Source organism: Carlito syrichta, unplaced genomic scaffold (assembly GCF_000164805.1).
Source record: "Carlito syrichta isolate Samal-C Ts95f unplaced genomic scaffold, Tarsius_syrichta-2.0.1 Scaffold73072, whole genome shotgun sequence".
Classification (NCBI taxonomy): domain Eukaryota; kingdom Metazoa; phylum Chordata; class Mammalia; order Primates; family Tarsiidae; genus Carlito; species Carlito syrichta.
In genome coordinates, this window is record NW_007017168.1 from 1,954 (window position 1) to 19,828 (window position 17,875).

The following is a 17,875-nucleotide window of genomic DNA, read 5'->3' on the forward strand; positions in this document are numbered from 1 at the left end:
AAGGGACAAAAGGAGGGAGGCTGGTGTTCACTAGGAAGGTCTCTGCTGCTTGGATATGATCAAATCACATTTCACTTATGATGTTTACTGGATGTGGCAGCTCTTATTTGTAAATAGGGCAGGTCCCCTGTCTAAGGCTGGTGTTATTATTCACACCCATAGAACAAACACCTCCACCCCCCTGTTGTTGTCTTAAAAAACTCCAGCTGCTCATGAATACAGGGTCAGGGAGGGCCGGCTAAATGTTTCTCTGTGCTTTCTCTCCAGCACAGCCAGCAAGAGCTGTTTCCTGTTCTTTGTTTCAAGGCTGGGGTTTGCGTCATACATTCCAAGTGGCATATGTGTGCTCTTTTCCTGTTTCAGGCTGTTTTCTGGTAGATCAGTAGCCGGGACCAAGCTGTGGTCCCTGCCCCTAAACTCCATATCCCCACCCATGGAGTTATCATGTCTCTACACACTTGCTGTTGCTTAAGATGCCTGTGTTATGTCATAATGAGAAGTCAGTTAACCTTTTTTACGGACACCCTTTGCTCCACTGTGTTCCTATGAGTGAATACATGCTTTTTACCTTTTGTATTTCTCATTGCCAGATTGTGATTTTGAGAGATGTGTGTACATATTGGCAAAGAAACCCAAAGGAGGTTGTTTTTGTTTGTTTGCAATGCTTGGGTTGAGGTGGGCAGGGTGTCTGTTTTAAGGTAGGCATTTTACCCTGAAGCTGTCAATTTCGGATCAGGATTAGCACCTTACAGTTTGGAAGACCAAGCCCTGTCTGAAAGATGTGGCCCACCCTGGTTCCCATGTAACACAGGCGGCCCCAGGCGGCCTCGGTGGATGGGAAGCTTCAGCAGGCTTGGCAGCTTGAACTGAGTTGAAAGGCTTGCTTGTGTTTTGAAGGAGAAATCTTTAGAAAAATCATTGAGGCAAAGCATAAGATACATTGAGAAAATCTCAGGATTGTTTCTGCTTAAGGACAAAGATTTAAATACCAGGATAATTTTCTTAAGGGCAAAAATTTTCACAGTGCAGTATTTTAGATCTAATTTCCAGACCTTTTTAAGTTTAAAAACTCAAAGCAAAGGAGAACTGGCAATTACAAATTCATTTAATGATAAATAGTTTGGAAAATTTTAATCTCCTCTTTTGGAAACAGAAGGAGAATTTTCCTCTCGTGTATGTTTTACGGTGACAAATTTTTCATTATTTTATTTTTAATAGTCAGTTGTGGGTTCATGAATTTCTGGGTTTATTTAAAACCTACCTTAACAAATTATTTAAGTATTCTTTTGGGTGTTGAGAAACTAGGTTTTATGGAAGTAGATGATTGGAAAATAAAACTTTTGGCAAATTATGTTGTAAACTTCTTATTTGGGGATTTTTAAAAAAATCTATAGGAATTATCTGTTTTGTCTCTGATGGAATTAATTCAAATCAAGCTCTCTACTCCCAAACACTGGTGATAGTAGTACTTTGGTTTCAAGTGGCACATCCTACCACGTTCTTTATGTATCAAAGTAAAGTATAAACTATGATATTAAGAAAGTTGGCGACTGATGAAAAAAAGATGGGTTTTGGAAGGTCTCAATAAGATTTTTTCTTTCTCCTTTGGGAAAAGCAACTTAAACTGTTCCGCTGACTTGTAGAACGAGAAACCTTTAAACTTGAAATTCATAAATAATCCTAATTGAAGCAGGTTTTCTTGTTTTAGTTCCAAAGCTGTTAACAGTCTAACTAGATTTGGTAAACAGTATCTTTATTTGGCTTTCCCCAGTTTCTTTCCTTCCCTTTTTGTTGGGGAGAGGGCAGTGGTTAACAGATAATTAGGGTGTAATATATTCTATCAGGGAAAAATTTCTGCAGGCTTTTAAATGCTGAGCTAGATAGTTGAGGAAAATTATACCTTATAATTATAATTACACAAAAAATAGGCATTGTCTCAACTCTTGGCCATATTAATCATGATTCCTAATTCAGTTCCTTTGTATTTCCACCACTGCTTTACTTTTTAATGTTTTTAAATCATTTTTGCTACCAAATGACAGCTTTCTTAGGCAACATTTCATATTGTTTTCACACCCATTTGTGTTTACAAAAAGTAAATGAATATAAGCCACCTCATTCTTTAAATACTAGGAATTGCATTATTCTGGAAACGGTGTTTCCTTCTGAAGTGCTTTATTTGTCATTGGATCTAGCTTTAAAGAAAATAAAGAAAACTCCCTGGAGTCTTAAAACAATCGGTATCTGGTTTGCTACTATATGATCTTCTAGTGAGAATTCATCCTGGAGTGAGCTGGAAGAGGATTATGATGGTGGTCAGCATTCTCATTTTCAAGCCTGACCCTTCCCTTTCTGAGACCCCATTTCTCATCTTAAGCAGCCAGGCCAGAGCTGGAGACAGGAAACCAGACAGCAGTCGGCCCTGATAAGGGAGAGCATTGTCTGAAGGGGGGTAGCCCTGCTTTCCCCCCCAACTCTACTTTCCTCCCTTGAAATTGAGTAGTTATACAAGAGGCACAATGATGTAGACCGTTTCTGAACCAGAACTGGGGCTAGTTTCTAGTACAGCAGAAAAACGAACCTTTTACCTGCCCTGTACTGATTCTGGAATGTTACCATATTCAGTAGAACATTAAAAAAAATTATCTGTATGTTTCATATCAGAGGGTTTGCAGTAAAGTTCTCTCTTTGGCAAAACAGGTTCCTAGAGGTTTTTGAAACTCACTCCGTTGTGCTGGAGGAGTGAAGTGGTTTTCACCATGCATTTCACCTAACCCTGGGACTGGCTTTACCCCTGATTTCCAGGAAGCAGGCTTGCCCTGAGGCATGCCCCTTGCAGGAGGACCCGGGATTGCCCAGTTTACAATCCCAGTTTACTCTGGGACATACTCAAGATGGTTGCCAATCTCAGGAAGGCTTGGGGATCCCGCCAGGGATGGCCCAGGGCTAGTCTCAACCCAGATCAGTGGAGTTTGGCCAAATCTAGACAGGAGAGATCAAGTGGATATGGAGGTCAGTGCATTCTACCCTGGAGAGCGCCCTGAATCAAGTGCGGGTTTCTTCTCCTCTGGCCTATATGCTGTTCTTTCTTCTATTGCTGTTGTTTGAGTCTAATCACTGAAGCCCACTCCTTTATCTGTTCCTGCACTTTACACCCTAGTACCTTCCAAAGCTTTGCACTCCAAGGCTGCTTTCATTAGGAAGATCAGGTTCCTGTTCCGCTTAGTTCCCCAAACAAGGGAGTTTTTCTCCCCCGAGCTCCCAAAGTGTTGCACGTCTACTTTGCATCTTAGAAGATGATGTTTCAGGCTGTCTCCCCTGGCAGCTGGGCAGATTTTCCGGGTGGGACACCTGGTATCCGGTCATTCCAGGGCCCTTGCCCTGAATTTATCCTAGCATGTAAGAAGTGTCGTTTGACATGTATTCATCTCTCAAGTATTTACTGAGTACCTGCTTATTAGAGCTAATCTCAAATTATGTGCAATCACGACTGAGTTATGCCACAGGATGGAGTGGATCTGTAGTGATCTAACCTGAAACGGCATTTGGAAATCTTAATTGCCGCTAGAACCTCCCGACAGGGAGTGGCACTGCACGCCCACACCCTCCCGACAGGGAGTGAGGCCAGCGACAGGGAGTGAGGACAGCGTGGTGCGGTTGTCCCTGAAAGTTGTCCCCCACAGCACAGACTTGAAGCAGAACAGAAAGAGCCCTGGTCTGCAGGCAGGCACGCTTCTATCCTTGGCTGCAGCTCCAACCAACTCTGCAAAACCCGGCGAGTCGGTTCACCTCTGTTCCTCCATTTCCTCATTTCTAAAATGGGGGTGAGGACCTGACCCCTCCACCTTTGTACAGTTATTATGAGGATTTCCGTATTTGCTTGGGCAAAGCTGCCAATTTTTCTCAGCAGTTTTATGGACAATTGCAGGTGCATTGGCTAGGAAGAATAAGAGCCTAGTTTGCGGCCTTCAGAATGTGTCTTTTGATCTCGCATCCAGGCCTTGCACTCTGAGACAGGGTGGGCAGGAGTGGAAATGGTTGCTACTGTAAGCAGAGTGACCTGTCTTTCCCAGGGACCAATGTGCTTGCAGAAGTCACTGTCCCATTCTTGCTGTCTGTGATGTTCTGTTGTGCCTTTGCTGGGGAGGTGGTAGAGTGGCAGGCCAAGTTCACCAGCCTTGAGGTCAGACTACATTGGGTTCAAATCCTGGTCCTACAACTTAGCAGCTGTGTGGTCTTGGACAGGGCACTTTACCTCTCTGAGTCTTTTATTGACCTCAGAGGCGTTAAATGGCACAGTCCATGTAAAGAACATCTCCTGGTAATTGCCGGGTGACGTCACATAGCCCCTTGCTTTCCTTGGTCAAGGGAAGTATCCTTCTGTAAAAACCTAGTGTTTGTGCCCATGCACACACCCTCCCCCTGCAGTTGCCTCCTCATCCTCTTCTCCCTCTCTGTCTCTCGTTCACTTTTTTCTATTTTAGCTTTGAGTAGAGACCTTGACTCCTGACTAGTTTAGAAGGCCTTGCTTGGTGGATATAAATTATTTGAGGGGTGATACTGTGAAGGTCACTGGAATACCCATGTCAGACAGGGTTAAAGCTAGAGGCACTAACTATTTCTAAGGAGGTTTGGTTTTTGGGGTTTCTTTCAGGGTCAGGCCTTTTGCGCCCATTTCTCAGGTAAGGGAAGTTTCAAGTGCAGGGGGCGGGGAGAGAGAAATGCCTGTAGAACTCCTGCTATAGGCTGAGAGCTCACGGGCGTGACATAATTTCATTGGTGGGCGAGCCTGCCTGATCTCCTCGGTGGTGGGGAGGGAGCCCTCCCAACAAAGCCGAGGTTGCCCGGTCAGGTGGTGGGTGCTGGTGCTGGTGCTGCTTGGGAAAGCCAAAGGCCAGCAGATCTAGGGAAGAAGAGGTGGCCTCCCAGGATCTACCAGGGAGCAATCAGCTGGCTGCACAGAGCAGTGGGGAGGGCCTTGAGCTGGTCTTTGAAGAATTAGGAGGATTTAGATAAGCCGGAAGGGGAGGGGGCATTCCTCGCCGGTTGCCCAGCATCGAGGCCAAAAATGAACAAAGACCTGGGGTGGGGGGCAGGGCAACCAGCACGAAGGGCACTTGTTGGAGCAGGGGGCAGCTGGTGGGGAAGGGGGTGCCAAGCATGGGCGTCTCAGCCCACTGTAGGTCCTGAGGATCCCGGGGGAGGGAGGTCTGTGGCTTGGGAAGGACTGGCTGAGAAAAGGACTGCGGAAGTCGTAGGTGGCGAGGGGGTCCGGGGCTGCGGCCTGGCGAGGGGGACACAGAAAAGAAAAGCTCCAGTCACACCGGCAGGAGGCACCAGGGGCCTGGTCCCAGTGACAGGGGTGGAGATGGAGAGTAAAGGAGGTAGGGAGCCTTCACGGATGACCTCCAGGTTTCCATGGTGAAGCACAGAAAATAAGGCCAATGGAAGGCAGGGAAGGGTGAGCCTTCAGTGGCCGGAGCAAGGAGGAGGAAGGCTTGGGCCTGGGCCCACTGATAGCAGTGCTTCCAAATGCTTTTCTGTTTCTTTTTTGTTTACTTTTGAAGGGAGAGGGCAGGACTAGTTGGTGGCTTTGTATCCAAAGGCTCCGGGGCTCTGGGGGCAAAGCTCTGATGGAGAATCATCAGGAGGGGAGGGGTCACCACTGCCCTGATGGTTTCTTCTGGTTATTTTTAAGGTTCCAGCCATCCCTGTTCAGGCCGGAATTTCCAGGAACTGGCTGCTGCTGCGAGCCAGTGAGTCCCTCCCAGCCTCCCACTCCCTGCAGGGTGGGGCCCCTGGGTGGAGGCCCCTTGGGGTGGAGTTGGGTGGGTCCCCAGCGATAGGGAGGGTGCTGGGCAGAGGCAGATGAGAGGCAGTGTGGCCTCACGCAGCCCTTCTGGATTTGATTATATAACGCCTCACGGAAGAGAACTGAGGGCTTAGGCGAGGCCTTGTGAGATATGTACTCAGCAGGATTAGACGTTATGGGTATTTTTCAATTTATCTTGGGTTGCCTGCCCTTGAGACTAAGATACAAAATTGTCAGGAGCCTAAAGAAGGAAAACAAGTATGTAACCCTAGTAGGGAAAACGAATTGAGTTTGCTAAAATTTCCCTAAGAAGGGTGTGGCATGCCACTCGCCAGGTGGCCTTGAACTTGAGAGCAGACCTCAAGGGTGTTGCGGGTGCGGGTTTCCCCTCCCCCAGCCTTGCTTCACAGGGCCCCCAGTCTGGAAACGTGGAGGGATTTTGCTGGGTTGTTACCTTTGCACCTGTCCCTATTTACATGCGAAATCAATTGCTTCACTCGGTCTTTCCGAAGTACAGGGTGTGGGCAGAATCTTATCTGAAGCCATGTCCTGTTTGGACAAGTTGGACTCGCCTTGGCAACTCTCCATAGGGTGGAGCAGATGGGTGGAGGCAGGAAAGTAAAATTGGGTGGCTTGTTAGCAGAGAGAGGAGAGAGGGCGGATTGTTTGCTCACTGGATCATTCTATTTCATCTGGAATGAAATAATTCACTTCTTTTCCCACTTACAATACAAGTTCATGCAAAGTAACTAATTCATGACGGACAAGGACTTAGCAATCCCCCGTGGAATTGTGTTCCTTTCAAACCAGCAGCTGAAGACCCAGGCAGGTGAAAATCATAGACTGGCATGAAGACGCCTTTCCAGGTAGGTGCCAGCGCCGAGCTTTTCTTAAAGGAGCCTCCAGCGTAGAAATGGCCGCTGACATCTGCTGCCTGCCGCCTCCGTGTGTCTGGCCAGGGCAGCTGCCATGAAATACAACTTTGAGCCATCAGGAGATTTTTGAAGTGTTTGGTAAAGAAGTGAAGAAAAGAAAAGTTTCTCTGGAAAGGGAGTTTAACTCAAGGTAGATTGCTTGCCTGTTCGGCCAGGAATTATACACACAGGCACACACAGTTGTTTTTATTTTTCTCATTTTTTCCCCCTGAAGTTTCTTTAAGGGGGAGTAAAGGGTGGGGAAAGGTGGCGTTTTCTCTTTTAAAACTCCAAATACTTGGAAAAGCGGGGGGGGGGAGAGGAGAGGAGACAGTCACCTGTGATGTGTTGGCTGGAGCCTCGGGGAAGCCTGGGTGGGCGAAGGTAACGCAGGACCCTTTGAGAATCCGAAGAAAGAGCTGAGGATATGGAAAGGGGCATAGAAAACGGGCATTGAGGTGGAAAAAGGTCAGAAGCAAGCCTTAAGCACTAGAGAGGCGATGTTGCTGCCGACACGCACACATTCTCTCTCCACCTTCTCTCTTCCCTCGCTCCTCCTCCCTCCTCCCATGCTGGGGAAGAGGCAGGCAGCTGCCTCTACGGTCAGTTCTGTAACAAAACAAGTGCCAGCTTCAGGATGGTCTGCTTTCAAGGGAGGTTCAGCCAGCTCTAGCCACCTCTTCCATGAAAGTAAAGTATGGCCTTTAAATGCAGTTTTGTTATCCTGAGTTTGCTCAGGTTAGCCTTAGAGTGTATTTCTGCTTAGCTAGTTAAATATAACGAAGATGTAAATGAGTTTATGATTGGAAAATAGTTGTGCGAAAACACAGAACCACATTTGTGGCCTCCTCATCTCTGTGGTGCCCACATAAAATGGTTAATAGAATTCCTGAGCCTGGTTAACCCACTGGGTTTAAAGACCCTGAGGCTTGGCAAACTGGATTTTCTGCCAGTGTCCTGGTCCGAAATGCCTGTTTTAGTGTGCCACCTACTGGTGTGACTTAAGATTGCTGTCAGTACTTAAGCATTTGTGGGGTTTGGGGGTGGGGGGCAGATTAAGCATTCTTTTAAAGTGACAGTGTCTCCAGAGCACTGAGTTGCCCATGGGTTCACAAAGACCTCCAAGTTTAGGGATTCCCCCCATATTTTTAGTGCTTAAGTTACTTTGAAGACATTGCAGTCACTCTCTTCTGATTCTAGGCCAGAACCCACAAACAAAGCCATTAGCAGTGATAACAGGGGTCTATTCAGAGATGTGGGTACAAAATAATAGAAATCTGCAAATAAATAAACAAAAATCTGATTTATGCATTCTTTAGTTAGGAGCTACAAATTAGGTATTCTAATCCTGTCATTCCTGAATCTTCCTCATTAGCTGAAATATTTGTGTAATAAGAAGTCTCCCTTCATCCACATTTGTATTATCTTGAGGTACAGCTCTGAACAAGTAAACATAACTTGTTAAATTTTTTTTTTTTTTTTTTTAGTGAAAACAAATCAAGTTTTGTTGGAGCCAATGTTTTATACTAGACTATGATTCTCTTAGGATTACAAGTCCTGCAAAGCACCAATTTCCTTAAATAAATCATAAAAGTCAACGAACAGGCTGGACTCGGTGACTCAGTCTGTAATCCCAGCACTTTGGGAGGCCAAGGCAAGTGGATTCCCTGAGCCCGTGGGTTTGAAACCAGCCCGGGCAACTTGGTGAGACCTTGTCTCTGCAATAAATCAAAAATTAGCCGGGTGTGGCAGTGCATGCCTGTAGTTCCGGCTACATGAAAGGCTGAGGCGGATGGCTCACCGGAGCCCAGCAGGTCTGCACTGGGGTGGCCATGAGTGTGCCGTGGCACTCTAGCCTGGGCAACAGAGTGAGACTCCAACTCAAAAAAAAATGAACGAACAATCGTGACTTTAATAACATTCTAAAATTATGAAAAGATACAGCAGGTTAATGTGTGATTCATTTCTAAATGGATCCAGTATATCACCGCTGTGGGCATTAGGCAGTCATTGAAAGCTGCATGAGCTAACTGGTAGAGTTAGAATGTGAACTGAGAGGAACTCCAGAGCCCACATCTTTGTGTATTCTCCTGTGCTCAAGTACTGGCAGCAGAGAGTTCAGGGTACCTCGAGGTGTAGGGATGCTGGCCCAGCTCAGAAGCTACTGAGGCCTCATCCAGGATGTAGATGACTGTTAACTTTGAGACTGAATTTAGCCTTGAGTTTTCATGAAGGATGCTCAGGTTGACCTCTAAGGCTAGGTACCTTAGCAAAGAGGCAGATACCAGATGTTGGAGCCAACACATTTAGTGTTGTATGTGCAGTATGGATATCCAAGAATTATGTTCCCATTTGTTGATGCAAATAATTTAGAGGGTGTGTGTGTTTAAAATCTCATTAGATAGATCTAAAACCTCAAGAAATAGGTGAGGGAGCAGGGTCTGCATTTTACCTGTGAAAAGACTTGCCCATGCCTGGGCTAGGGCAGTCTGCCTGAGTCTCAAGACCAGAGCTCTTTCCTTCTAAGCCTGAGAATTTAGAAGGATTTGCATCAGGATGCTGTCTGGTATAATAGATGAGTCTATAAGAGTGAATTCGCTTTAAAAGGCTGCGGGGGCGGAGGGAGGCTGCTGCAGGAGGCTGCTGCTGGGTGGCCAGCCGTGGGTCAGGGCTGCTAAATTATCTGACCTCATTGATGTAAGCTGGAGATCTCACATCTTTTGTTTATGACCTGCCATGGAGCACTGGACAGCAGTTCTTAGAGCCGTGTCTGTCCATCCAGCTGCTGGACTGGGAACTGGTTAATAAGAGATGCCAAGACAAAAGCGTTTTCATCCTTCATTATGAAATCATCTATTTTTCACTGGCTGTTGGGGTTTGTTCTTGCTGGGCTACATAAGAGGGTAGTAGCACCATTGATTGGAGCAGCCATTATCATCTAATTGTGTTTGTAGATGATAATACATCCTGTGATGTAGGGAAATAAAATTTTGGAGTTAGGGCTTTGTGTTGAGTTATTGATGAAATTCACGTGTCATCATGAGAGTCAGAATGAGCTTTCTTCAGTGACTCAGTGAAGTCCAAGCACTGCACAGTATTTCTTCCACAATTGTGTGTGATGAGATCTTGGTGTAACCTATAGAGTACAGACACAGCAGACCATAGGACTGCTTTGGGAGGTGGGGGTGGAGAGCCTAATCCTGAAATACAGGAAGTCATCCCAAATCTGGGACTTCTGCCACCTTTCAGGTGGAGCTTCATCTAGAACATGTTCACTTTGCCCCTCAAACCAGGGTGATCAATAAGGACACCTCTTGCAAAAGCACTGAGCACTTAAACCACATTTGATGGGGTTTTGTTTGTTTGTTTTGTTTTGAGTCTGGGGCCTCACTCTATCCCGTCTGGAGTGCAATCACAGCTCACTATATTCTCTACCTCTTGGACTCAGGCGATTCTTCCACCTCAACCTCCTGAGTAGCTGGGACTACAGGTGCGTTCCTCCATGCCTGATTAATTTGATTTTTTTGTCGAGATGAGGTCTCACTATGTCACCTGGGCTAGTCTCAAGCAATCCTCCCTCCTCAGCCTCACAAGTGCTGGAATTACAGGCATAAGCCACTGTGCTTGGCCAAATTTGGATTGTAAGTGCCTGAAGTGAGTTTCTGAAGATCTGTCTAGTAGCTGGGCAGTGTTTCGTTGAGCGCATGGACATTGTGTCCTGTGAGGAAGCAGTTGACTTGATGTTGGTTAGTGTTGGAGGTGGATGGGTACAGAATAGAAGGAAATGACAGGCAGGATCATGGTGGACATTTCCTTTACATTAGGCCAATTTCCTACTTAGGATGAAAGCAAGCTAAAATTCTTCACATAGGAAAAGTCCTTAGACAACAATAAAAAATGGCAGGGGTGTGTGGGCTCGCTCAAGAACTGAATAGGCATTTGTCAAAAGAAGAAATCTAAGTGGTCAGTAAAAATGGAAAAAAACTTAACTTCAATAATCAAGTCAATTTGGAATAAAAATAATTTTCCATTTTGAGACTCACAAATTGGCAAAGTTTTTAGTATTTTTTTTAAGTGATAATACGTGTTGCTAGTGGAAATTTTTTTAATAAAAATGTTAAATTTTATTAATAAAAATATATTGCATCTTTGAATAATATACCAAATGCTTTGGAAAATGTATATTTAAAGAGGACCCAAAAACCTGGAATTTCTTTATTAAAAAATTGTGTATTCTTGTATGTTGAAACTTCAGTCACCCTCAAAGTACTCTCCATCTGATGCAACACACCTATCGAGATGCTTTTCCCACTACTCAAAACAGTTTTTGAACTTGTCCATTTTGATACCTTTTAGTGATTCTGCTGTTTTTGTTTCACCTCTTCTACATCGGCAAATGTTTCCCTTTGCAGACTTTTTTCATGGGGGGGGTGTTGATAGAGTGAGATCGAGCAAGTGAATAGGGAGGGTGGGGCATGGAGGTCGTGGTGTGGGCAGGTGGGCTCTTAAATCACCCATCATGAAATGGGCAAAAATGTTGAAAGAATCTCCAAAAAAAAATTCACCAAAGTCGAACACAGCCTCTCACTACAACACTAGCTGGTACACTGATACCAGTGGGTTCCTAGAATACTCACCCAGTGGGCAAAGTCTGGACTACAAGGGGCCCAACCTCCAAAAGATAATTTTGGATTTTGAGGGGGTGTCCCCCTCGTACCTCTTGCCCAAGAAATTCCCTCTGGAAAATGTATTCTAAAAATTAAGATGTGCAGGAGGATATAGCTTAAGGTGACTCATTGCTGTTTGTGATGGTGAAACTGAGAAGCAACCTAAATGCCCAATAAAAAGGAAGAAGTAAACCGATGTGTCCATACAGTGGCACAGTGAATTTGATGTGCCACCATTATATGGCGCTTACTGAAAAGAAGCATTTTCACTATAAATTGTTAAGTGAAGTGATAGTTGCTAACTCATATGTATGCTATGATCCCATTTAAAAAGAAGGTTTGTTAGGATAGCACCAAAGGATTTAATGATGGTTGGCTCTAGGATTACTGTTTGTCTTCTGCCGCCCCCCCCCCCCCATTTTTCTGTAATAAATACAAGGGGGAAAGGAAAAGTATTTAACAATCCTGCATGAGGTGACCTTCTAACGAGATACACCACAGTCCTCAGCAAGCTTTGCTGTCAGAAGGGGCTGTACATGTTGTTCCAGAATGTTTGGGTTTATGTATTTGAGTTAGCGATGCTGGTTGGTTCTCATCTGGTGAGGACCACGAGGTCTGGTTTTAATTATATAAATGGCATCTTTCGTAGGTAAAGGAAGCAAATTCTAGTCGTTCCAGGGGTGGAGGAGAGAAGCATGCGGAGAAGGGGGGAGAGGTGTGTTGTATTTTATTTTTACTACTTTGTATTTAAAGTAACCTCCGAATTTAGATGGATACCTTGTTTTGTTTTGTAGGTCAAACACCAGAGCACCCTAGAAGGTTTAACAAAAAGAATGCTCATGTTTGACCCAGTCCCTGTCAAGCAAGAGGCCATGGACCCTGTCTCCGTGGTAAGTTTTCCGAAGGTGGACACCTCCTTTTTTCTCCCCATGCAATGATAATATTATGTGCTGTGTTACACCTTGAAGTCACTCACTACTTGACAGACAATTCATAGGCCACTATCTTTCAAAACTCTTAGTAATGAATGCAGTAACTACTCCTTAGTAACTATGTGTCCTTAGATAAATGGGATCCATGCTTCCTTAAGACCTAAGCCTGTCATCTCCCAGGTATGATCAGTATAGAACTTAGGCCAGGACGAATCCAGTCATGACACAACTCCTCAGCCTTTTTGTGTGTAAGATATATATTAAGAACAAAATGAACTGGGTGTGTTGGCTCATGCCTGTAATTCTAGCACTTTGGGAACCTGAGGCGAGAGGATTGCCAGAGCCCAGGAGTTTGAGGCCAGCCGGGGCAACTTGGCAAGACCTCGTGTCTATAATAAATTTTTTAAAAATTAGCCAGGCATGGTGGTATGCACCTATATAGTCCCAGCTACTTGGGAGGCTGAGGTGGAAGGATCACCTGAGCCCAGCAGGTCAAGGCTGTGGTAGTGGCTGTGATCATACCACTGCACTCTGCACTCCATCCAGCCTGGGTAGCAGAGTAATACCCTGACTCAAAAAATTAAAAAAAAAAAATAACAAAATGACTTGCTTAAAAACCAGTGACAACAGCCATGTGGAACCGTGACTGTATGAAGTGACTGAGGAGAAACCAGTGAGTGGGAGAACTTGGCAATGAGGATGGAGTCTGGTTTCGCTTGGAAGAGTCTGGCTGGGTGGGAACTGCATTCACTGTCCTTTCCAACACCTTAATGCTAAGGCCTCTGTGAGCCAGGCCACTAGATGCTGTTAGGCCACCAGGTGTTTATATAGGTTCGACACCAGTGCCATGGAGATGAGACCTGGTGGCAGAGGACAGTGCCTGACTCAGAGAACAGGGGTGGTTTGGATGTGAGGGATCTGGTTTAGTGAATATTGAATAACAGGGCAGCACTCCCATTCCATCTTGCGCTTTTCTTCCACGGGTTTGGAAAGTATTCACAAGGGGAACGACTTGGCCTGGGTTGTGTATCTGAAGGTTGGTAATGATATGCTTGCAAAATTAGATCATCCTGATGCATCGGCTGTGGAGGTTCCTGCCAAAAGCATTTATTCGAGACACGGGGGTCACTCCAAGGCCCTTGGAACTGAGTTGCCATGGTTATTACTGAGCCAGTGAAGTGTTTACCAGCTTCTCTCATTAAAGTTAAGTTGGAGTGGCTTTAAGGAAATTTACATTCCAGCCCAATAACAGGATAGCCGAGTGAATATGACAGTAGCTGCACATCAAGAGTTTGATAAATCAAAAAACTAAATTTATTTCTAATATTATTTAGTGCTGTCATTGTTTTCATTAGCTGGCCCCACCCCCCACTATTGCATGATCACATTAGGAGAAAATAAAGGTATAAAGTTTCCTCATTAATTATATCCTTGAAAGATGAATAGGTTCTTAATTTTACAAATGATGCAGAACCATCAATGATGCATTTCACTATTCAGTGTACTTCCAATGCCTTTAGTCAAGCATGAAAATAGGGCTTCGGAGCCTGATTTAAAGCGAAAATGAAGCTCCTTGTTGCACGGTTGGTGTGACATAACTACATGTGAGGAAATGCACCTCACGGGAAAAAAAATGGGAAAGAAAATTAATTGAAAGGAGGTGTGAAAATTGGAATGTTGTAACTTGTATTAGTACAGGAAGTTAAAATATGTAGAAGTATATCTGCAATTGATGATCTTTTTTTCTCCTTCAAGTGCTAGATTTCAGCTTCAGCTGATGCTTATAGAATTTAATTAGTTTCACCAAAAGTTAGTGTCAGTCCTTATAATGAAGGGTTTTTTTAATTCTTAAGTTTCTTAATTCAGTGAAACTTCACTTAACAGGGACATTTGAGAAGTAAGGCGTCAATTATTTTATTTAAAAAGTAAATAAAAGCATTCTGTTTCCACTCTTAAGTCTTAAAAATTCATCTTTCCTGCCTTCATAGGTGAAGTGTATTGGACCTAAATTATTTTTCCTTTTTTTTTTAAATTTAGTCTTTGGCCTGAAGGTCAAAGTCATTGGCTCTTCAAATCAGTGTTGAAAACATAAAGGCACTAGAGGATATTAGAAAAACATTTTTTAAATTCCACATATGAATAAAAATATTCTGCGATAATGTATCTCTCCCCCTTAAAGGACAACACAGCAGAAACAATCTGCTTGTTTGGTATTTTACTGTAGCTTAGAGAAAGTGAGGATTTGTCATTTTTCTTTTACGAAAACACAAAACTTCACACTGTTAAATTTGGTGCTTTGTTAAAATTTGCTAGACCCGGGAGTGGACTTGCCATCCGCCCAGTGTTGGCAAAATCACCAGCATTTTTTTTTTTTTTTTTTTTTTTTTGAGTTGGAGTCTCACTCTGTTGCCCAGACTGGAGTGCAGTGGCTGCTCCCGTCCATCGCAGCCTCGCCTGCTGGGCTCCAGCGATCCTTCCGCTCAGCCTTCCAAGTAGCTGGAACTACAGGCATGTGCTACCGTACCCGGCTAATTTTTGATTTATTGTAGAGATGAGGTCTCGCCAAGTTGCCCAGGCAGGTCTCGAACCCACGGGCTCAGGCAATCCACTCACCTCAGCCTCCCAGAGGCGCGGGATTACAGGCTGAGCCACTGAGCCCGGCTGCATTTTTTTTTTTTTTTGGTAAAATATGAAAATATAAAAATATGTGCATTTTATGCACATGTAAAGAAGTTGTTTTTACCATTCCTTAGAAGGTTGAACATTAAAGGATTTAATACAGGAGGTGAGCAAGGAAAAACTTATAAAATATACATATACTACTGTTCCTATGCAAAGATTACTTTTGAAGCAAGTGAATTCCTCTTTTTATCTCTTGTTAATGAAAATTGTCAACCAGTAGTTTCCTCTGCTCTGTGTTTGGTTTTGAGTCGGGGTCTCACTCTGTTGCCCAGGCTGGAGTGCAGTGACATGATCACAGCTCACTGCAGCCTCGACCTTCTGGGCTCAGGCGATCTTTCCTCCTCAGCCTCCTGAGTAGGTAGGACTACAGGCGCACACCACCAGACCCAGCTAATTATTTTATTTTTTGTAGAGATGAAATCTCACTATGTTGTCCCGGCTGGTCTCAAACTCCTGGCCTCGAGGGACCCTCCTGTCTCGACATCCCACAGTGCTGGGATTACAGGCGTAAGCCACTGCACCCAGCCTGTCCTCTGCTCTGTTCTAGAAACTCTTCATGACTCTTCTGGGCCTGGTAGAGACAGACCTTTCTACTTGTGTTTGCCACTCGCTGTTTCCAGAGTGTTTGTTTATACATGCACCATACTTTGCGTGCCTGGAACCCCTCCCTTGGATGAAGATTCCTTTGGCTTGCCCTGTCATAGACGTTCACTTTTTTCATACTAATGAAGAGTGAAACAGAGACTTCATCCATGTTTCTTTCAGTCGCTCCATCCATTTAAACTGTCTTGTAATGGAAAACTCAGCAAAACTATTCCTAATAAAATAGAAGCGATTGATTGTGGCTTTGGGAAATGAGCCAAGCCTTGTGCCCTTGTCCGCATCACAATTGCAGTAGTTTATTCAAGATTTAAAATAATTGGCATTAGCCTTGTCAGTAGTAAAAACTTGCCAAGAGTGTGTATTAATTCACTTTGTGCATTCATCGAATTTTGGGGGCCTTTTTTTGTTTGTTTGTTTTTAGTTGGAATTTTACTCTGCCCAGGTAGGAGTGCAGTGTCATGCTCCACGGCCACCATAGCCTCGAACTACTGGGCTCAGGTGATCCTTCCAACCTCAGCCTTCCAAGTAGCTGAAACTACAGGCGTGCGCCACCAGGCTAGTCTCGAACCCCTGGGCTCAGGCAATCCTCTCGCCTCTGCCTCCCACAACTGCTGGGATTACAGATGTGAGCCACCGCATTAGGCTCATCAAGTGTTTATTGAGTACCTATGCCAGGCCCTCACCTCACATTTCAGTGAGAGGAAGTAGTCAGCAAATAAATGCACACCACACCGTGTGGAGGTGTGAATATTTGATGCATGCTACAATTGACAGAACTTTTTTTCTTTTTTGAGTTGGGAGTCTCACTCCGTCACTCTGATCATGCAATGGCATGATCTCAGCTCATCGCAGCCTTGACCTCCTGGGCTCAGGCAACCCTTCCACCTCAACCTCCCAAGTAGCTGAGACTGCAGGTAGGCACCACCTCACCTATCTAATTTTTGTGATTTTTTTTTTTAGTAGAGAGGTGGTCTCCTTCTGTTGTCTAGGCTGGTCTTGAACTCCTGGGCTCAAGCAGTCCTCTTGCCTCATCCTCCCAAAATGCTTGGATTGCAGGTGTGAGCCACCATGCCAGGCAAGAACTTTTTCTTAATAGCAGATTGTTTTGAAAAGTAAACCCAGCTGGGCACAGTGGCTCATACCTGTAATCCCAGTACTTTGGGAGGCCAAGGTGAGAGGATTACCTGACCCCAGGGGTTTGAGACCAGCCTAGGCAACTTGGCAAAGCCTTCTCTCTACAGTAAAATCAAAAAATTAGCCAGGCGTGGTGGCACACACCTGTGGTTCCAGCTTCTTGGAAGGCTGAGGCGGAAGGATTGCTAGGGCCTAGCATGTCAAGGCTGCGGTGGCCGTGAGTGTGCCACTGCACTTCAACCTGGCAACAGAATGAGACTCCAACTCAAAAGAAAAGAAAAGTAAACCCAATACCACCACCACCGGTATGTGGGGGGATGACCCTTGTTTGTATCTTGTCTTTGGGCTGCTCTGTCCCCAGACATAGGTTTCCTGGGGTAAATGGGATGCAGAGGGTATTGGAGGTCTAGCCATGGCCAGAAATGTATTTTCTGTTTCAACACTTGCCCCTGATTTGAATTCCAGACCAGTACAACCATGCTTATTTATTTGCATTGCTTGGTTGGGAGATAGGGATGGTCTGGAACAGAGATGAAATGACTGTTACCAGGGTGTACCCAAGCCAAGGCACACACCCTGATCAAACCCTGTATTGTTCCTGACACTGTTACACCCAAGTAAAGTAAATCTGTCTCATAAAAGGTTCTGATAAACATTGCTGTGACATTGGCCATTGAACAGATTTGAGGGACCACATTTCTTCACCCTTTTATGAGACCATTGGACTGGAATAATCATGTGCTCATAGTTGGTCTCCGTGTCCAAACATGTGTCCCCATATTTAACCTTGTACCTGCCATTAATCGTGTGTCCAGTGTAGGGAACAGGGCATCTCACTGGAGAGTATGTTCTCATTTTGCTTTCCATTTACCTGCCAATAACTATTGGCATTAAAATCTAGGTCATAGGGAGATCTTGGAAGAACAGGGCTGAAAATAAGGAGAAGGTCCATACTGGTGAGTAGCAGAAATGCTGTCCCCATTTTCTGGTACTTTTTTTTTTTTTTTTTTTTTTTTGAATCTCACTCTGTCGCCCAGACTGGAGTGCAGTGGCCGCTCCTAGCCACCGCAGCCTCAACCTGCTGGGCTCCGGCGATCCTTCCGCCTCAGCCTTCCGAGTAGCTGGGAATTA

The 17,875-nt window shown here is 44.8% G+C and overlaps 1 protein-coding gene across 2 annotated transcripts in view; it reads left to right on the forward strand.

Moving 5' to 3' along the window:
* Positions 1 to 6,592: 6,592 nt before the first annotated feature.
* The window catches only part of KLF3 (Kruppel like factor 3), a 29,222-nt gene continuing 17,939 nt past the window's right edge, over positions 6,593 to 17,875 (forward strand). For both annotated transcript variants that reach the window (XM_008052992.1, XM_008052997.1), the window contains exons 1-2: positions 6,593 to 6,678; positions 12,188 to 12,283. In XM_008052992.1, the coding sequence (XP_008051183.1) occupies positions 6,661 to 6,678; positions 12,188 to 12,283 (114 nt within the window). In that variant the 5' untranslated portion in view covers positions 6,593 to 6,660. The remainder of the gene's footprint in view (positions 6,679 to 12,187; positions 12,284 to 17,875) is intronic.